General features: G+C 32.4%; 1 protein-coding gene across 7 annotated transcripts in view; it reads left to right on the top strand.

The window, feature by feature from the left end:
* LOC110624767 (protein ZINC INDUCED FACILITATOR-LIKE 1) overlaps positions 1-22,478 on the top strand; it is a 56,226-nt gene that overhangs the window by 11,973 nt on the left and 21,775 nt on the right. For 4 of the 7 annotated variants that reach the window (XM_021770068.2, XM_043961275.1, XM_021770061.2 and 1 more), the window contains 11 exons: positions 2,115-2,175; positions 2,259-2,361; positions 2,499-2,601; positions 6,552-6,605; positions 6,688-6,750; positions 11,497-11,546; positions 11,666-11,741; positions 12,831-13,046; positions 19,535-19,622; positions 20,409-20,521; positions 20,604-20,711. In XM_021770068.2, coding sequence (XP_021625760.1) covers positions 2,115-2,175; positions 2,259-2,361; positions 2,499-2,601; positions 6,552-6,605; positions 6,688-6,750; positions 11,497-11,546; positions 11,666-11,741; positions 12,831-13,046; positions 19,535-19,622; positions 20,409-20,521; positions 20,604-20,711 — 1,035 coding nt within the window. The remainder of the gene's footprint in view (positions 1-2,114; positions 2,176-2,258; positions 2,362-2,498; positions 2,602-6,551; positions 6,606-6,687; positions 6,751-11,496; positions 11,547-11,665; positions 11,742-12,830; positions 13,047-19,534; positions 19,623-20,408; positions 20,522-20,603; positions 20,712-22,478) is intronic. The other 3 variants (XM_043961276.1, XM_021770064.2, XM_021770069.2) reach the window with 2 other exon arrangements.

The raw sequence follows: 22,478 nt of genomic DNA, 5'->3' as shown, positions 1-22,478 counted from the left end.
TTGATTATCATTTTGTTCGTGAAAAGATCCAATAAAAGTTAATATCAACAGGATATATCCGAACTGAAGAACAACTAGAAGATATCTTCACTAAAGCTTTAAATGGGACTCGAGTTGATTATATATGTAACAAGTTGGGTATGATTAACATCTGTGCTCAAACTTGAGAGGGAGTGTTATAGGTTATAGGAAGTAAATATTGATAGATGGGTCAGTTACTTAATCTTATGGATTGTATAATCATAGACTTGATTTTCCTTCCTGTTTAGATACCGTCTCTCATGTATAAATAGGTCGTAATCTCTATTGTGAAATACTACAAAACATTATCTTTCTACACTTACTATTGCAATGAACTTTATCCTATTAGTCATTAATGCAAGATGAACTAAATCCATTATTCAACAAAGTCTAAATTTTGAAGAAGTCTATCAACTAAGATTATATTTTATCAACAACAAATATATTGCAATAATCTATTTTTTCTTGTTGTGAAATTTATATAAAGATGGTGAAGAGGAGAAAAAAAAGGGAAGAGAGAAAAGAAAGGCAAAATCCCAAAAGGTTACATTTTTATTAATGTGTATTATTTTCATACTACATAGAACTCCATATTTATAATGGAAGGTATATGGTATATATGAAAGGCTATCCATTAATCATGAATCACTTTTAAGATTTTTATAATCAATCTCATGATTTTCTCACAATCATGAGATTCTTTAATGAGACATGTTCCAATAATTAAGAAAAATCTCATTAATTATATTACTTATCTCTATTGACTTATTTTAGTATTTTATCATTAGGTTTCTATTATCTTATTTTAGTATTTGTTTTATTTAATAATTGCTTGTATTAGATTTCTACTCTAATTGGAAGTATAGTGATTGTGCGAACATCCACCATATAAGAGATTGTTTTTATTCAATAAAATAAATAAATTAATATGAAACATATTTGAGATTTAATACTCTCCCTCTATCTTTCGTTAACGAGTCTGAGATATTAAGAACTCTCTCAAACAAGCTCCTTCCCTATCCATTGTTTCGTAATTAGGTTTAGAGATAGGGAACATAACAATGATATAATGGAGGTTAGATAGACTAAATCCATTCTTCAACAAATTCCAAATATTAAAGAAGTCTATTTAGAATTTAATGATCTTAATTATTGTTAATCTTTATTATTGTTTAGATTAAAATAGATTTTTAATTATTATTAATTTTTATTATTATTTAGACTTGGATAAACTTTATGATTTTTATCAATTTTTATTATTGTTTAGATTAGGATAAACTTTCTAGTTATTATCAAGTACAGTAAGACTTTTAATTTGTTAGGAATCTTTAAATTATTGTAACTTCCATTATATATGAAGTTAATCCATGAATTATATAACAAGCAAATTATTCACAAACAAATTTGAGATTTAAGACTTTCTTTGAGGTGTTAAGAACTCCAAGCGCCTTTTTTGTCCATCATCTTGTGATGGGATCCATGATCCGGGATCATAACAGTCATTATCAAGCCTGTTCATGTTTCTTGATGTCCACGACTAGCATAGTCATTTCCCTGACTTGGTTTCTTTTCTTTTTGTTTGTTCCTCTTTCTTTCATTTTACTGTTTATAATGAATTTCAAAATTTTGTAGGTTCACTTAGATGGAGTTATGGTTTTCTATTAACTCTCTTTTTCTTCCCTTTCTTCTCTTTTTGAATAACCATGATAAAGTTTTCTAGCAAGGCATTTGCTTATTGTGGAGAGAGGAGTAAAGTTTTGTTGATTATTGAAATTACAGACATAGGACTGTTCATCTAATTTCTGAATTGAAAAGAAAAGGACTCCCTTCTCTCTCTCTCTCTCTCTCTCTCTCTCTCTCTCTCTCTCTCTCTCTCATGGACACACATGCTCACAAACATGCATGATGCACATGTACTTGGGAATTGAGGAAGTGATACTTTGAATTCCTGTTTGATGATTCATTTAATTTTTGTTTCTTTTGAAGTTATGGAATAATAGCTTGAGTTATGATCAACCAATTGTGCTTTTGTCATTACATTTAGATGGTATGCAACTTCTTTCAGTAACTTAATATATTCATTATGGTCAAAGGTTAGGGATTTTAATATTGCAAAGCGGGAGGAAGACATTGGCTATTATGCTGGATACATTGGTGAGCTTAACCTTGTGCTTCCTCCTCATTAACAGCATACATCCCAGAGTTGAGTTTTAACAAGCTGCCTGAATATTTTGAAGGGTCTTCATTTATGTTTGGAAGAGCTTTGACATCCGTCTTTTGGGGAATAGTAGCTGATCGCTATGGACGAAAGCCTATTATAATTATAGGGACAACCACAGTGTTAGTAGCTTTTTCCTTCTTAAGAACTCTTAGTTTTGTGTATCAAACATTAAGCTGGCCATGTTTTGCTTAAAAAAAAAAAAAAAAAAACTCATGTATGCTCCTTCATGATTCTTTTGATTATTTATTGGTATCAGAGTTATTTTCAACACTCTCTTTGGCCTTAGCACAAATTTTTGGATGGCTATTACTACAAGGTTTTTGATGGGGAGTTTGAATGGTTTGCTTGGACCTATAAAGGTAGCTATTTGTACTTTGTATGGTTTTCAGTTATCATAGTTATTGGCAAGTCATCATTGGAAGTTTATATTCTTTATTTAAAAAGTTTGGATAATTAGTTTTGTGGTTCTTTAGATTATTTTATTCTATTCCTTTTTAGAGTTACTTGATACAGTTTGTAATTATCATAATTAATGGCAAGACGTAATAACTAGAACTTTTTTATTATTCTTGTTATAGAAACTCAATCTGTATATCTGTATAGATATATGCTTGATTTTAGGCTTAATCTAGGGGATTAGTATTCCTTCTTTAGCTAGGACTCTTATATATAAATTTGTATTATTCCTTTATACTAAACACATAGGAATTAAACTTCTACGGTTCTTTTTTGAATTTGGAATATGTTATAAGTAAATATGTTGATATAGAAAGTAAATATTGATAGATGTGTTAATTGCTTAATCTTAGGGATTGCATGATCATAGACTTGATTTCCTTTCCTTTCTAGATAAGGTTTTCATGTATAAATTATGTTGTAATCTCTATTATAATATACACAATAAATATTACATTTTTACATGATATCAGAGCCTCTATAAGAGATTTGAATTTTTTCTTTCTTCTGTTTGGAGACTTAGGACTCCATTTGTGCTATTCTTTTAGATTACCCATATAGGGTGACATTTGTCTTTCAGACGCTAGAGGGCCGACGACGTTGCCCTGAAGAGTCGACGGGTGTACGATTGGCGAGTGAGCTTCTTGTGCCGCAACAAGTTTTCTGATGCCGTCCCACTCGCCGATGCGTGGAGGAGCGTCGCGTGTCCATTTTTGCTCCAGTCTCCCTTGCCGGAGTCACCTCAAAGTACTCTCTCTAGTTCTGATATCAGTTTGCCGTTTGGTTTTTGTGGAGGTATTTTTGGTCTAGATTGCATCTTTGGGTATTGTTCACGTATTTTGGTATTGTTCACGTCCCTTTTTTTTCCCTTGTACCTTCTGTTGCCATTGCTTTGCATCGGTTATTCCCATAGCTGAAATTAAAAACATCGTAGTTGATGTGATTCCTGTAATGACTAAAACTACAGAACACAAATTAAATGGATCTAATTTTCTAGATTGGAGTAAGACTATCCGTATTTATTTATGAAGTATCAGAATAGATGATTATCTTACAAGGATCCTCCAATTGATAACACTAGAAAAGATTGGATGAGGGATGTTGCTTGCTTATTTTTGCAGATCCGAAATTCCATTCATAGTGAGGTAATTAGCCTTATTAATCACTGTGAATTGTTAAAGAATTTAATGGATTATTTGGAGTTTTTATATTCTAGCAAAGGGAATATTTATCGCATTAATGATGTATGTAAGGCGTTTTATTGAGCTGAAAAACATGATAGAACTCTGACCTCATATTTTATGGATTTTAAAAGAGTGTATGAGGAACTTAATGTCTTGATATCTTTTAGCACAGATGTGAAAACTCAACAAGCTAAACGAGAGCAAATGGTTGTTATAAGTTTCCTTGCAGGTCTCCCTCTAGAGTTTGAGATAACTAAATTTTAGATTCTTTCTGACTCTGAAATATCATCTTTACATGATGTTTTCACTAGGGCGTTGCATACAGAATTTTTCTCTCCAGTTCCTTCACACACCACTAGTGCCCTTGTTAGTTGCAATGACAGTGGTAGACAAAATAACAAAGATGAGAACAGGGGAGGTTTTAATGGTGGTAGAGGATCTCTGTGTCCTGGAGAAGCAGTTTCTACTTCTGACTCTGGTGGAATCATTTATTACTATCGTGAATTTGGACACACTAAGAAAACATGCCTGAAACTTTAGAATAAGAATCAGCGCTTATAAATGGCGTACATGGCAGTTGAGGTCTCTTCTGACTGCAGATGAGTATGCACAATTCACTCAATACTAGACATCTCTGAAATCCTTTAATTCTCCTATCATTTCAATTGCTATGTCAGATAACTCTATTGCTTGCCTTGTATCTTCATCCTTAAAATGGGTTATTGATTCTGGTTCTACTAATTATCTGTCAGGTAATTCTACCCTTTTATTCAATCTTAAGTCTCATACATCGTCTTCTTATGTTACTCTTGCTGATGGCTCTAAATATTCTGTCATGGGTTATGGGCATGTCAGCTTAACACTTTCTCTTTCTGTATTCTCTGTGTTATGTAATTTGCTTTCCGTTAGTAAACTCACTCATGCATCTAAATTGTTGTATCTCATTCTTTCTTGATTATTGTGTTTTTCAGGATCTTTCTACGAAGTAGATTATTAGTAAAGGGCGTGAGTCAGAGGGTCTTTACATATTGAATCAGAAACTATCTAGATCTCTTACAAGTTCCACGAGTTTAACTCCTTTTGATATTCATTGTTCGGTTGGGGCATCCTTCTCTCTACTTTGAAAAAGTTATGTCCACAGTTTCACTCTTTATCTATTCCACAGTTTCACTCTTTATCTATTTTAGATTATGAGTCTCGTCAATTTGCCAAACATTATTGTTTACCTACAGTGTTTCGAGTCAATATACAGGCTTCGCCCCCCTTTGAGTTAGTATATTCAGATGTTTGGGGTTCTTATCCTATTGTGTCTAAGTCTGACTTTTAAGTACTTTGTTACTTTTGTTAATGATTTCTCTAGCGCTACTTGGTTATTTTTAATGAAGAGTCGTTCAAAATTATTCTCTATTTTTTGTACTTTCTATGTTGAAATTCAAACTCAATTCAATATTTCTATTTGAATATTGCAAAGTGATAATGCTAAAAAATATATTTCTGGAGAATTCCAATCTTATTTATCACACAAAGGATTCTTTATCAGTCTTCTTGTATTGACACTCTCTCATAGAATGGAGTTGCCAAACTAAAAAATCGACATCTTCTTGAAGTAGCCAAGCTTTTTTATTCCAAATGAAAGTCCCTAAATGCTTTTGGGCTGATGCTGTATCCACTGCTTGTTTTTTGATCAATCGCATGCCTTCTTCTGTTTTTCGTGGTGATACTCTTTATAACATTTTATTTTCCACTAAATCTTTATTTCCTATTGAACCACGTATCTTTGGTTATACTTGTTTTGTTCGTGATGTTCGTCCATAGGTTACTAAATTGTATCCCAAATCATTCAAATGTGTCTTTTTTGCCTACTCTCAGTTTTAAAAAGGGTATCGTCATTTTTCTCCTGATCTTAATCGGTACCTTGTGTCTGCTGTTGTAACTTTTTTAACATCTACTCCATTTTTTCCACCATCCTCTGTTTATGACACATAGGGGAGAAAGATGACCTCCTGTTATACACTGTTTGCCCTTTGTCTCATCCTCAGAATCTTCCTGCACTTTCTGCTCATATGCTAGGTCGCCCTCCCATTTTTCATTGTTATTCGAGACGTCTAGAGGACTCTACATCCGCTCCGCTACCAGCTGCTTCGTTGGCAAACCCTGCTCCCATTGATCCTTCACCGTTTGACTTGGATTTGCATGATCATAGCCATAGGCACTCCTCTCTCTTGACCTAGCTTTTGGGGTGAGTTAGGCCTGACCTAAATTTAATACTATTTCAGTCCCCAAAACTGATTACATACGTAATAAGTTGGGCAATTAAGAGATATCTTTACTAAAGCTTTAAAAGGGATTCGAGTTGATTACATACGTAACAAGTTGGGTATGATTAACATCTTACTCCAACTTGAGGGGAGTGTTATAGGAAGTAAATATGTTGATATAGAAAGTAAATATTAATAGATGTGTTAGTCCTTAATCTTAGGGATTGCATGATTATAGGCTTAATTCCCTTTCCTTTCTAAATAAGTCTTTCATGTATAAATATTTTGTAATTTTTATTGTAATATATACAACAAATATTACATTTTTACAGAATAATTAGTTTCGTGGTTCTGGAGATGCTTTTTTCTATTCTATTATTTAAGATTTTCAAAGTTTTGTATATTGAACAGGCATATGCATGTGAAATTTTCCGGGAAGAACACCAAGCCTTAGGATTATCAACTGTGAGCTCTTTTGGCATATCCATGATGTGGTTTATTAAATTCATCGTTGGCTTTGCACTAACAGAATATTATTCAATTTTAGGTAAGTACCTCATGGGGAATTGGACTGATCATTGGCCCAGCTCTAGGAGGTTTCCTCGCTCAGGTATTTTAATCTCTCAACTATTATTCAGGGAATAAGCTTCTTGCTTGACAGAAATTTTCCCTTATCAGGGCAGATGAAATTGGTCAAATGTGTATTTCTAAATTTCCTATCATCAAATACAATTGCTTTGCTTTCTATGGATTTTGGTGCAATTATTCTAGATCATAGATAAGTGGGGAAAGGTTAATATGGAAACCTCCAACACTTTTCATGATAGAATGCTAATGTATGTTGCTACATGTATTTTGAACCGAATAGTGATTAATGAGAAAAAAAGAAATGTCAAATTCTGGTGATATATTTCCATCAAGAAACATTTTGATGTGTCAATTGTCTTGGGAGAAATATCTGACCATTTGGAATTGACAAATGTGATACTGATGCACAACAATTTTAATACTGAAGTCTAGTTGTTAATATCATTTTGTTCAACGAACTATTAACAAGAGGAAAAGTGATGTAGAACCAATAGAGCAAATGGAATAAGGAGGAAATAAACAAATTCTCAATTGGGAAGGAAACACATTGTCATAATTTTTTTTTAGCTCAAATCAGTTTTCAATTACCACAAAAAGTCTACTAAAATATGTGAACGTAGGTATATCTGTAACCTACTAACATTAAGATTAGGAACCCTGAATCTAATACTAATTAGGAATCATAAATCTGAAATCACACAAAATCCTAACTAGAATAAAACTCTATTTCCTATAGTTCTTAATATGGGTGGTTCCAAAATCCCCAATATATTCCTGGATCAAGAGGACTAGCTATACTCTTTAACATTTTGTTAATCAAACTTTACTGGCAAAGTACATGGATAACATTCCTATGAACAAATGAAGGAATAATGTATTATGTAGGGATGATGGAATGGGAAAAAAATGGAAATCAAACTCATCTACTATTTAAAGTATAAAAAAGTAGATAATTTGGACTTAGGGTGAAGATACCATTTTATGACCATCCTGATTCATGAATGAGCAAATATTAAGCTAATCATGTTGGAATTATTTAATACAATTGATGCTGTCAAGGAAAATAGATTTGGAGGTTTTGATTTGATTATGACTTCTGAAAATTCATATTTTTCTTGTAAATTTTTCTATTTGGGAGTTTATGTACCTTCTTTTGGAAAATTCATAGGAAAGAAATTCTATTTGTTTCTTTAAATATTTATGCAACTAAGTTTTGTAAGGCTCTTGATAATAGAAATTTGAGTATTTTGATTTGAATGAAAGGCATTTGTGTTTAAGTAGGGGTGGCAATTCAGGTTGGTGGATCGTGTTCATGTCAATACAAATTCAACATGAGTACAATTGAGGATTGATATGAACACGATACAATCAATGAATTGTTTCAAATCTAAACAAGAACATGACTATTTTCTTATACGGATTATGCTATATGACACAATTAATTAGATCACATCAGGTTAAGATGACATGATACAACCTATCTAACATGATTTGACATGAATAAATTTACGATTTGATACGTTCAATACATTGACACGTTTTGACACGACTTGATATTATTTATTTTGTTGACTTATTTGTTGATTTCTTATTGATATGATTTGATTACTAATTCTAGGTACAAATTAGGATCCTTAATTATCTTTGTAATTATTTAATTTTTTACTTTCTTTTTAGTTGTAATTCTCTGTGTATAAATAGTCATATAAATTACTTGTAAAAATCAAGAGAGAAACATAAAAGTGCTCTAAAATTCTCTAAAATTCTTCACGATATCATAGCTTTTTTCTGATTTTAGGATTTCAATTTAATTTTTTCTCTTTAGGGTTTCTAAACCCTAAATCTACTTTTTGGTATTGCCTTACCTAGGAGTCTTTTTTCATCTCACTGCTGCCACCAACAGAGTAGTTGGTTTGTCGCTGGCCAATCGTCCAACTCTGATGCTTGTGTGAGGCTCACACGCCTTCCCTTCCTGGTGTGTGTGGTTCTATTTGACGTCGTTTTTTTCCCAATCAACTTAGGCGCCATTTTCGACCTATTTCTGGCCACCCCTTGCTGAACCTGATCTCTTGGTGATTTGGTTAGGCTCTCTTGTGCTCCTAATATTTCACGGTTCATTCTTTTTATCATGGCAGAAGATAAAAAGATCTTAGTTCCTAATTTTGATAATCCTTTTTTACAAATTAATTTTGTAAAACTTGATAAAAACAATTATCTTGCTTGGTCGATGTTTTGTTTGTTATTTAACAAGGTTAGAGGTACTAAGCAAAGAAAAATGACCGTCTCCTAATTTTTACTCAGGAGCTTGATTGCTATCAACCCTTCCAGGCAGATTGTACTGAGTATGCAGTCAAATTTCATAAAATAATTGAAAAGGAGCGGGTCTATAGTTTCTCGTAGGCTTGAATAATGAAGATGATCTAATTCGGATTCAAGTTTTGAGTAAATACCATTTTCCTTCACTTAAGGAGGCACATGCCTCTGTTCAACAAGAGAAAAGTCGCCGACATACTATACTCTTTATTGCACCAGTTGAAAATATATAGTTCGCTACTAGTTTGAACATACTACAGCTTACTAATTATTAATATCATATTTCAAAAAATAATTTATTATTTATTTTTATATAAAAATTTATCAACTTATTTGAGTACAAATAATTTGTAGAAAACAATTTTTTTGGAAGTGAATAACAAAAACCAATAAGCTGTTTTTCTTTCAAAACAAATAAAAACCAGAAATCCTAATACCAAATGTACTCTTGTATCATTAATTTTAACATGCATAAACTTAATAATATATAAAAATATAAAACTTAATTATTCAACATTAAAAAAATAGTGATATTTTTACTAATTAATATTTAAAGAAAAGAAATTTAAAAATAATAAATATAGTGTTGAGTAATTTATAATATAATTCTTGAGGTTTCATTTAATTAACAAAATAATTATTTTGTTAAAATTCGCTGTTAAAGTATATTAATTTAGTTCTTTGAATTTATTTTTTATAATAGTTTAGTCTTTTTAATTTTAATAATTTATAATAATTTAATTTTTATAGTTTTAATATTTATAACAATTTAATTCGTTTAATTCGAATTTGACTAACAACAAAATTAATAGGATTATTCTAATAATAAAATTAAAACTCAAGGATTAAATTATTTATTATTAATAAGATAAGGGTTAAATTGTAAGTTTTATTAAACTTAAGAGATTATGTTGTAAATTACCTTTATAATATTCTATTTGTTATATAAATAAATTAAATAAATGTTGATAAACAAAAGGGAGACCAACTATAAAACATAATAAATATGTAAGATGAAACATAGTTAGATTAATATTTGATAATATAGCTTTTACATAATTAGATTAATATTTGATAATATAGCTTTTTCTAGAAATGTAATTAGGGTTGGCAGGTGGGAACAGGTTGATAGGTCGTGAGTTGACGCGTAACACAATAATGAAATTTGTTATAAAGGTATCAAATTGGGTTAACGGTCAATTCATGATAATATGTTTATTAGTATGTTATAAATGAATTAATACGATTTTGACACGTAATAAATAAATCTAACCTAATCCCTTATTTTTTTGTGCGGTATTCGTGTCGTCTTTGTGAGACGTGTCTAAAATTGCCACACCTATGGTATTCCTCTTCTTTTCTCAAATTCTGACTATAAATTTTCTCTCTCCCTCTCTTTTTAATTTTAATTTAAACCCTAGAACTCATCATTTAGTTAATAGTTTTTGAACATGAAAGCACTAGTAATATGATTGTTTGACAGCAACGCTTGCGGCTGTCAATTTGTAATTTGGCACATTTTTTGGGATATTCTGATTTGGAAAGCTTTCAGGTTCTGTTTCTAGGATTGGGTTGGATTCAATTTGAAAGCTAGGAAATTGTGGAAACCCAGATAGACACTGATAAATTTAAGTGGTCCAAATCTACATTCCTTTTTTCGGAATTCTTTTTCTGGTTTCCATGAAAAGTAAAGAAAAATTAAGGATTATGTGCCAAGGAGGTACAGCCCTCCCTTGCTTATTTCTGTAGGGCATGTCATAAGGTTTTGTCCATTTCTCTTAACTTTTCTAAAATGAATGTAGTATACTGCAATGTGAAACTGAGAACTTTACACAACTAAACCTTCTTAGAAAAACTTATTTTCCTCCAGACTTGGAGTACTTTTGTATCAGAAATTCTGTTCCTACAAATGCTGCTATTCTGCTGTCCTACATCATGTGTGTTTTGTGAGTACAGACTTGTGGATTTTATATTTTCGTATATTTGATAGCTAAATGTACTTTGTAAATAGAGATTTCTTTGGTAGCTGTCAGACCCGAAGGCAAGAGGTTAGCATGCGTATGCAAGGAACTCGTGATGAAATTGCTATTCAGAATAAAATGATTCCAAAAATTTGAATAATGATGGTCTGAAAAGCCACCAAAGTTCTAAGAAAAAGAAAGTTTTAGATTAAACTCTCACATTGACAAGCCAGAATGTATACATGCAAACCTATAAAAACCTGGTTGCTACAGTAGGAATACAAGCAATACACATCCTTCCGCCAATGTTGAACATAGGATGATTATGAAACCTTTATTGTTCAAAGAATTTCATTTTCATGGTTCATGTGAAAATTTCAAGAAAACATTCTCTTGTCAAAATTGTTTGCCCAGTAGTTTGCATCTCCCTTTTCCCACCTCGTTTTCTGCTTAATAATTTGTTTTTCATGTATGTGGACAAATTGGCACTGCAGCCAGCGGAGAAATATCCAAATATTTTTCCCAAGGAATCTTTATTTGGAAGGTTAGTGAAATTAAATTACTTACTTTTTTGTCATCTGATGTAATTTTCTGAACCTTTTTCACTCATGTAGAATATTTCATTAGTATAATGGTATTTCCAAACATGAATCTGTTATGCAGGTTTCCATACTTCCTACCCTGCTTCTGTATATCAGTTTTTGCATTGGGAGTCAGTATTGCTTCTTTTTGGCTTCCGGTACTTACATAATCAATTATTGCTTGTGATATTTCTGCCTTTATATTATTTCAGAGAGGTCTTTAATTCTACATTTGGAAAATCTGTGCATATCATTTCTTTTAAATTTAAAAATCATATCTTTTTGGCTAGTGATCCTCAGAAATAGGACTTGGTTACTATGAAAATGGAAGGAGAATCAGGGAATTTGCGGAATAATAGCTTTGATTATTCCCTTGAGCTCAGTGGATATTTATATACATATACAAGACTTCCAGGATAGGAAGGTATACTAAAAAGGAAGAGTATGAATTCTAGACTAATTACATCCTAATTAAAATACAAAAAATAGCATTTATTAAGGCAGCTATCATGGTATAAATCTTCATATTTTAACACTCCCTCAAGCTGGAGCGTATATATTGAAGGCTCCTAGTTTGTTACAAATATATTTAATCCTAGTCTCTTGGAGAGATTTAGTGAGAATGTCTGTTAGCTGGTCGCTTGAACTTACAAAACTAGTATTAATACATCTAGAAGCATTATGTAGCATAGCATGGACCATAAGGATAAGTAAGAGTAAGCCTTACTCTCCCTTACTCCTCAAATGTCAAATGCACCAATTTGGTGTGTTATGGAAGGGGAAAATGAGATAATTGCCCAATTTTTCGTTGTACTGGCCCTCTCTTACCCTAATATTATTTCACCCCCTTCCAAAAATATGTATATATTTTTTATAACCTCCTTACCCCTCCCCCTCTTTGCCCTCCCTTATCTTTACATTAATTATCCTTTCCTTAGCCATCCTAGTAGAGTGTTAAGTTATTTTCATTCTCTTGATATCTCTATAGAAATTTCATGTGTTAAGTTATTTTTAATTTCAACACTAAATTGGGCTGATAAAATATATTGTGAAAATAGATCCATAGATCTCTAGGATCTTAATTTGAGTTTAAATTTTGAATTCGCATGGGAATGGACAAGTTACAATGAAAATGGAAAAACTTGATCTTAAAAGGTCTTTCTTTACACATTTAATGATGAGTTTGTAAATGTTATTGCTGATTAGCAGCATTAATGCAATCTGTTGTCTGAAATATTTGGTTTCAGGAAACATTACATATGCACGACGAGGAAAGATTCTTGAGTGATGACTCATTTGATGCTATGGAAACTGCACCTAGAGGGTCTGAAGGAATTGAAAAAAGACCAAGCAATGTAAGAGGCAAACAATCATCTGGAGAAAGCCTTATAAGGAATTGGCCTTTGATGTCATCTATCATTGTTTACTGCATCTTCTCTCTTCATGATATGGCTTACACAGAGGTACTTCTAATACTTAATTTTGATTTTAACGTGCAATAATTCTTGAGTATTTTGTCCCTATGCAATATCTCTACTTTTGGCTTATCATTGATTGTGTATTTTGGCCCTATGCACTAAATAATTGTGCACGCAATATGCTAGCTGTGATTTGAAGCTTGTTTGTCTTTCTTTAAATAATTCCCAGGTCAGAAGTGTAGCTAGCCCACTAAAGCTTATTGGTGTACATATTATTTGTAATCTAAGAAAACTATGAAGTTAAAGCACACTGGTAGGCTTTGGCTGTTTCCAAACGGCTTTAACTTTCTTTTCAAGAAATTTGACACCTTTTGAGAAACAACAAAGCTCCAAATTATAGTGCTTGAAACCTTGAGGAATTCTCCCCTAAGAATATTTTTTTTTTCCTTGGGTGGGGGTGGAAAGGGAGATATGTTTCTCCTCAGCCTTGCTGTCTGAAAACAATGATGAAAAGAAGAAGAGGGAAGTAGAAGCTTTGAGAGAAAAATGTTTGATGATTCCCCTCAAGCCAATTGGGGTATTATACTACTTACAAGAATACATATTAGGTAAAAAAATAAATTAACTCCCTAATTATAACATAATCATATCCCACTTATATTATACAATCATATCCGTAATTATGTACACAATCACTACAAATCTAGGCTATTTACAGAAAGTATCTTAACAATCCCTCCAAGCTGGAGCATACATATCATATACTCCAAACTTGTTACAAATATACTCAATTCGTGAACTCTGAAGAGATTTTGTGAAAACACCACCTAGTTGATCATTTGAGTTGACAAAACTAGTAGAAATGCATCCTGACTCAATCTTTTGCCTAATAAAATGGCAATTCACCTCTATATGCTTTGTCCTCTCATGAAAAACTGGATTTGATGCAATATGAAGGGCAGCTTGATTATCACATATCAGCTTCATTTGGCCAGTATCACTATATTACAAATCCTGAAGGAGTTGCTTCAACCAGATGAGTTCGCATGTTAACAAAGCCATAGTTCGATATTCTGCTTCTGCACTTGATCTTGCAACCACACCCTATTTTTTTACTTTTCCAAGATATAAGATTCCCTCCAATTATAATACAATATCCTGAAATAGATCGTCTATTTGAAGGGGAACCTGCCCAATCTGCATCAGAATATCCAACAATTTGTGAGTGACCCTTGTCCTCATAGAGTAGACCCTGTACTGAAACTCCTTTGATATATCTAAAAATGCGAATGACTATATCCCAGTGACTATTGTATGGAGTTTGAAGAAATCGACTAACCACACTTACAAAAAAAAAAAAAAATCATAATATTATTAAATTAATATATAGCACCGGTAATTTTAATTTTATAACACTAGAATTATATAGCACCGGTAATTCTTTATTTAAATATTAATAATAAAATATATTAAATATTGTATATTAAAAATTTTAAAAAGATATTTATTATCATAAAAATATAACATAAATAATATTATTAAATTAATATAATATAAATATATTATTATAATGTATTAACAATTAAAAAAATAAAAAAATATATATAAACTTTGGCCTGCGGCGCCAGGCCACAATTGGTAATGTCGGCTGGCAAATGCCAGCTAACATATTTAAAAAAAAAATTCTAGCGCGTTTTTGAAAAGCATTAGGACCTAAAAAGCGCTACAAGCGCGCTTGGTGTAGTGTTTGACCGCCATGTAGGCAGTCAAACTCTAAATTCATAAATATTTTTTTTTCGACTCTAAATTGATAAAAAATTTTCTCGACCCGAAATTGCAAACAACCTAAAAAATCAGTATGTCAACCAGGAAATCATATAGTGGCATCAACGACTAGGACACCCATCATTCTTTTTTTCAAAGAAACTTTATCTTTATTTATTTTTCAAGACTGAGTGTGATTCTTTAGTATGTGGTGCTTATGAGTATGTTTAGCATACAAGAACCTATTATCCCTTAAGTAATAATAGGACTATAATCACCTATTATCCCTTAAGTAATAATAGGACTATAATCTCTTTTGTGATCATCCATTCCTACACCTATTCAAACGGTCTCACTATCTGGTAATTGTTGGTTTGTTATTTTTATTGATTGTTGCACTCGCATGACTTGGATTTATTTGATAAAGGCAAAGAGTGATGTGTTTTCTTGATTTTAATCTTTTCACAAGATGGTTTGTACTAAATTTGATGCTAAGATAGAAGTTTTGAGAACTGAGAATGGCACGAAGTACATGGATGGTTGTTTTTTGCTTATCTGGAGTCTAATAGGTTACTACATCAAACAAGTTGTCCTTACACTAGTGTCCAAAATGGTGTTGCTGAAAGGAAAAATAGGCACCTGTTGAAACTAGCCAGATCTCTCATTTTCACATGAAATTTTCAAAAACCTATTGGAGAGATGCAGTTTTAGTTGCAGCATATCTCATTTATGGAATGTCTCTCAAAGATCTTGCCTTTAAAAGTCTTTTAGAGTTGCTACCAGTTAAAAAGGTTTATACTATTCCATCAAAAGTGTTTGGGTGCATGTTGTTCATACCAGGTTAGGTGGAAAGCTTCCGAGTGCTCTTAAATGTATGTTTGTTAGACACTCTCCCAAACAGAAAGGTTACAAGTATTAACATCCTCTATCTAGAAAATACTTTGTCAGTATAGATATTATATTTAGAGATACTGAATCTTACTTCAGTAATACCCCATTCCCTCTTCAAGGGGAGGACAATGAGAGAGAAAAGATAACTCCTAGTCCTATAAGGCTATAACTCTAGAGTTTTTTACTCAAGATAAGATTACTATATAGGGGGAGACTATTGGTGATCAGGAAAAAATAATTGGGCATTTGGATAATCTAAATTTAAGGAGATATTGTTGACCAATATAGAAGGTTCCTAATTAGGAGGTTTCAGATCTTTGGGACCCTAATTAGGCTTGATTATAGGTGTTAAATTTGGGCCAGGCCTAACTCACCCCAAAAGCTAGCTCTAGGGGGAGGACCCGGAGGAGTGCCTATGGCCCATATAAGGGGCACATTACCCCTTTCCACAACCGATGTGGGATTCAATACACCCCCTCAGGCCCAGAATTTTTACTAGTGCGTGGCACATTTATAGGGCGCTCAACATCGGATGGGGAGGCTCTGATACCATGTTAAATGTGGACCAGGCCTAACTCACCCCAAAAGCTAGCTCAAGGGGGAGGAGAGCCTATGGCCCATATAAGGGGCACATTATCCCTTTCCACAACTGATGTGGAATTCAACAATAGGGATTTTATTCTTAATATAAATATTCCTAATTTAGGTTGATTATTTGTGTATAAATACTCAAATCTTGTAAAGATCAATTCAATTGGAATATGATTAAAAATTCCTTCCAAAATTCTTCAGATACTTAAGAGATAAAACAGAACCAGAAAAAGTCATTGTGCAGCCTACTTAGTGTCATAAATCTTTCTCTTCTCCATTTAGTGAGTCAACTCTAAACCTTGAGTGTATTGATGATCTAAATAAATCAATTGTTCAAAGATAAGGAGTTAGGACTTGCACAAAATACTCTTTTTATAACTTTCTCTTTTATGATTCTTTATCTCCGTCCTATATAGCCTTTATTTTGTCTATTTCCTTTGTGTCTATCCCATAGGATTGGAAGGAAGCTCTCGAAGATTCTAATTGGAAGGGAGCAACGATTGAAGAAATGAAGTTTTGGTTAAAAATGAGACCTGGGATTTGGTGGCTCTTCCACCTAGAAAAAAACCAGTTGGCTGCAAATGTGTGTTCATTGTGAAACACAAAGTAGATGGATCCATTAAAAGATTTAAGCCCAGACTAATTACCAAGGGATACATTCAAACCTATAGAGTGGATTACCAGAAGACAATTTACTTTATTGCCAAAATGAATTCAATCAGAGTGTGCTATCTTGCGCTCCCAATCTTGATTGGGACCTACAACAATTTGATGTGAAAAATGCATTTTTCCATGAAGACTTAGAGGAGGAAGTATACAAGAAAAGGTGTGCAGGCTAAGGAAAGCATTGTATGGATTGAAACATTCACCTAGAGTTTGGTTTGACCAATTTAGCAGAGCCATGGTTTCCTTTGACTATTAACAGAACAATGTTGATCATACCCTGTTTATCAAATATCATAGGGGTAAAATTACTCTTCTTATTATTTATGTTGATGACATAGTAATGACAGGAGATGTCAAAGAAGAAATGGCTCGATTAAAGAAGCTTCTGGCTCAGGAATTCGAAATTAAAGATCTAGAAAAATTTCTCAATATATTTTGGGAATCGAGATTGCCAGATCAAGAATGGAATCTTTATTTTTTAGAGGAAATACATTTTGGATCTCTTGGAGCAAACTGGTATGTTAGGCTGCAAATCAGTAGAAACTCCTATTGAGAGCAATCACAAGCTACAAGCAGGAATTGGTGAATCAGTAGATAGTGGCAGATATTAGAGGTTGGTAGGCAAACTGATTTATCTTTCGTGTACTCGATCAGACGTAGCATATGCAGTTAGCTTAGTCAGTTAGTTTATCTTAATCAGTCAGTATATGCATGATCCTCATGAGCTTCACATGCAAGCTGTTTTTTGCATTTTGCGATGCTTGAAGTCTGTTCTTGGGAAATGTCTCCTATTCTCTAAACGCAGTCATCTTCGGATACACGCATTCACAGATGCAGATTGGGCTGGATCCCTTGTTCATAGGTGGTCGACTAGTGGTTACTATATACTTGTGGGAGAAACCTTGTCACTTGGAGAAACAAGACGCAAAGTGTTGTTGTTCGATAAAGTGCTAAAGCGGTATATAGAGCGATGGCACAAGGTGTAAATTTCTATGGTTGCAAAGATTATTGGAGGAATTAAAACTGTTGGAGAAGGACAAATTGTTTTATTACTTGGACAATAAAGCTACCATCAGTATAGCTCACAGTCCAGTTCAACATTATTGAATGAAACATATAGAGATTGATTGACACTTCATTAAAAAGAAGTTAATAAATGGTGTCTTGATTGAGCATATGTAATATCTATGTACCAACTTGAGAGAAAGTGTTGACCAACATAGAAGATTCTTATTTAGGAGAATTCAGATCTTTAGGATCTTAATTAGGGTTGATTATAGAGATTTTATTTTTATTATAAATATTCCTAAATTAAATTGATTCTTTGTGTATAAATACTCAAACCTTGTAAAGGTCAATTCAATTGGAATAGAATAAAAAATTCCTCCCAAAATTCTTCACCATGACACCAAGTTTCCTCCAACAAAAATACAATATCCTGTAGTTGATCTCTTATCAATCTTCAATCCTGCCTAATTTGCATTAGAAAAACACTCAATAACTAAGTGTCCATGATTGCTATACAGAAGACCGCATTGTGGTTCACCCTTTAAATAGCACAAAATCTATCCCAAAACTTTTCAATGAGAAACAATGGGGGAGGTTATAAATTGACTTACAATACTAGCAGCGTATGCAATATCGGGATGGGTCACTGTAAGATAGTTCAACTTGCCGACCAATCTTTTATACATTTCAGGATTATCAAATAGCTTGCTATTCCCTGTTGCAAGTTGAAGGTTAGGAGCCATTGGTGCATTGCAATGCTTGATACCCAATTTCCTTGTTTCAGCCAATAGATTTAGAACATACTTTCTTTGGGACAAGAATATACCTTTGTTACTCTTTGAAATCTCAATATCCAGAAAATACTTTAACTGGCCCAAATCTTTTGTTTGGAACTGAGATTGAAGGAATGATTTGAGGGAGGAGATGCCCACAAGGTCACTTCCAGTAATGACAATATCATCAACGTAGACCACAAGTAAGATTAGACCATTTTCAAAGTTTATATAAAATACTGAATGATAAGACATGCTCTTTTTCATACCAAGCTGTTGTACTACCTCATTAAACCTTCCAAACCAAGTCCTAGGGCTCTGTTTTAATCTACATAGGGATTTCTGAAGCTTGCACACCTTAACCTCTTGGGCTGCGATTCTGATTGGTAAGGGTGGTGACACAAATAACTCACCCTAAACGGGTGATCTAGAGATGGCAGGTTTGAGACACAAGAAGCTGCGGAAAAAATTTAAACCAACAGACCCAAGGTGCTACAGATCTGAGACCCAGCTCTGGTACCATGTAAATGCTGAAATTTCTGTGTATATTCCTTTGAAAATGATACAATATTTATATACAAAAAATCCTATAATAAAGTGTTCTAACTTAGGAAAGTATCCCTATAATTATGCTAATGATTATTACATAATTGACTTACTATAACAGTAACCATACTGTGAATGCTAAATGATGTTGTCATGAGTTATTATAGAACTTGGTGAACTCTGATTGGAGGTTTCTGATTTAGATATTTCAAATAGAACTAAATTCAGGTTGCAACAAAAACTGTTATTTCACGTCTGATTGGATTTATGTGATGTCCAATGTATCTTTTGTAGATATTTTCATTATGGGCCGTTAGCCCTAGAAAGTTTGGGGGCCTGAGCTTTTCAACTGAGGATGTTGGGGTGGTTCTTGCCGTTTCAGGTGTGCAGTAGATACTTGAATCTTAAAATGTAATAATCTCAAGGAGTTATTGCGTCTCATCATCGTCATCATTGCTCTTTTCTTGTAATCTTATCTTTCTCAGAACAAGTGAAACATCCTTGAATTTTATATAAATGTCCATTTCTATACTGCAATACATTTTTCTAAATGAAGTATAGCTATAACCTTATTAGTAACTATGTAAAGGTCCATTTCTATTGCATCTCCATAAAACACTTTTTTCAGATATAGGTAAGATTTGGTGGTTGCATATGCTTGCATCCTTGTTAGTAACTATCTTGCATTTCCACACACTTTTGTGCATGTGTTGTAGTTGGCTGGATTGCTGGAGTTGTACTATTTTTAACTTGAGCTCCAGCTCAGTCTTGTACATTAAATTTATGATTGTAGTGATGTTCATAGAGTTGAATGTGATGTATTTAGTTTCTTTCTAATGAATAATGTTAACATGTTATTCCAAGGTTTGTAACATGATCTTTTGGATTCAGACGTCCTCTAGTAAGAGTTTCTGTATGAATTCAGATGTAAAAGTGACAATAGTGGTGCAATGTTTGAGAATGCTTCAGGGGTGAATTTTGATGCTTACAGAAAAAGAAAAAAGTTCAGGCATTAAACCCAGTTAATTCCACTGTCAAAATTAATATACCAATGAAAGAAATGAAAAAAGCTTATATACGCAACAAGTCAACATTCAGGCTTTTTGTTGATTATCCTTACTTCCAAATGCATAGGTAGAATATCACTGACAAGTTTTTTGGCTGCTAGGTTTCAGCCTTTTTGTCTTTCAACTTTCTTTATATCCATACGTGGAAAGGATTCTTGGACCTATAACAATATGTCGCCTTTCTGGGGTAACAACTCAATGCTTTCTATTCCATGTATGCTTTCTATTCCATGTATGCTTTCTGTTGTTACCTATTTGTTTTGGCATAATTCTTTCTTTTGGTTTTTAATTTGCAGGTTATATCCATACCACTGTTGTCAAGTTACCCTTTTATTGCCATGTTGTCGGGGTTCAGCCTTACCCTTCTGCTAAATTGTGCGTCTATAATGAAGAATATTCTATCTGTGAGTGATCATGCTAAATTGGGCATTATTGAATTTTCTTATTACACATTATGAAAAATATTTCATACTTTTATTTTTGAGATATTTAAAATTTTTTATCTGCAACAATCTTTATTAATTAGAAAAAAAAGAATAAAAACCTTAAAATTAATTTTCATTTAAGTTCAATTTGCATTAATTAATTTAATAAAATTTAAAGATTAATAGTAAAATTAATAAAAATAAATATAAAATAATAACTAAATTATTAATAAATTTATTAAATTAAGATTTTATTTAAGACAAAATAATTTTATTAATAAGTAACTTTAATTTCTTTGAACATGAAGTTCAGAGTGATGAATAAATAAAAGGAAATGGAGAAATATGAGAGAGAATATCTAAAATGATTATTTTTCATTTTGGTAATTTTGAAAGCTGCTATAGTATGTTAGAGTCACTTCTTCTGCGATAAAATTAAAGTTGAGTGATGAAAATGAAATAAGCTTCGAAGTTGAGTGTCTATGAATAAAAATTACCTGGATGGTACCTCATTTATTTTGCCTTGCAGTTTTGCACTCTTTGTTAAACATTAGCTTATATGCAAAAGAGCTCAATTCTGCCAATGAAAGAATTGAAGTGCTAATTGGTGGTTTGCATTAATTTCTTTTATCATTTGGAATAAGGAATTGGTACTTTTTGGAAAGTTATGGCTGACATGAGAGTAAGGGAAATGTGTAAAAATATGCCATTTTTCCATTGTTGGCATATTCTTTTGAAGATGGTCGAGTAAAAATATTGCACATTAATGCATCATGGGATCAATGCATAAGCAAGCATGCTCTTTGAAATAATAATCGAGAACCATTAAATTCATTGGGTACAAAAGAAGTTGATTTTCGGTGATCTTACACATCACCTCACCTGTCAATGCTGTAACCGACAGCATTAATAAATTTGTCATTGCTTGAAATTCTGCCAATGCTCCATTCTGCATGCATATGGCAATCTTTAATTGACATAAGAGAATAGATGATTTCAATACATTATCATTTATGTCGTCTCAAAGAAATTCAAGTTTTTTTCTTTTTCCCTCTGTCTATCAGTTATTCATAGTTAATTTTCTTGAGGGCAGCAGCTAAGCCACTCATTGTGTAGAAGATGACAAATGTTTATATTATTTCAAATTATACTTAAATATTATATAAAAAAAATGGACAATCAAACCCATTTCTGGATTCAAGAGAAGGGCAAATTATTGTCCTGATCCTTTTCTCTCTCTCTCCATATCTCCAAGTGGATAGTTCATACTGCTTTGACTGTACTAATGGTAGCTGAACTTTAGGATAAATTTCACCCACTGCCATTGAACTAATTACAAGTCTTAATCTCATTAGTCACTAAATTTCAATTTGTCTTTTAAAGATCAATAACTTTTAATTTTTGTAACAACAAAATCAACTAAACTAAAACCTGAACAAATTTAAACTGGACATATGACTTGAGAACTGAAAAAACCATATTAAATGTTCCATTATTTTTTTTCTTAGTGGACCGCCAAGACATTTGCTCTCTCCTTTTTGTCATTCTCTCTTTCTCTCTGCTTTTACCTCAGATAAAATACATGAAACTTATGTGACATTCTATGAGTCTTTGTTTTCCACTCTTTTTAAATCAAGCAAATAAATTAAAATATTTAAGGTAGTTGCCATGTCAAAATTTTGATTTAATTTGATTGCAATTTGCTTTTGTGATTTGATTATAACAAAAGTCAAATTGATTTTGTAA

This window comes from Manihot esculenta, chromosome 10 (genome assembly GCF_001659605.2).
Source record: "Manihot esculenta cultivar AM560-2 chromosome 10, M.esculenta_v8, whole genome shotgun sequence".
Classification (NCBI taxonomy): Eukaryota; Viridiplantae; Streptophyta; class Magnoliopsida; order Malpighiales; family Euphorbiaceae; genus Manihot; species Manihot esculenta.
The sequence above is the reverse complement of the archived record's forward strand: the minus strand, read 5'-3'. Positions and strand labels throughout refer to the sequence as shown.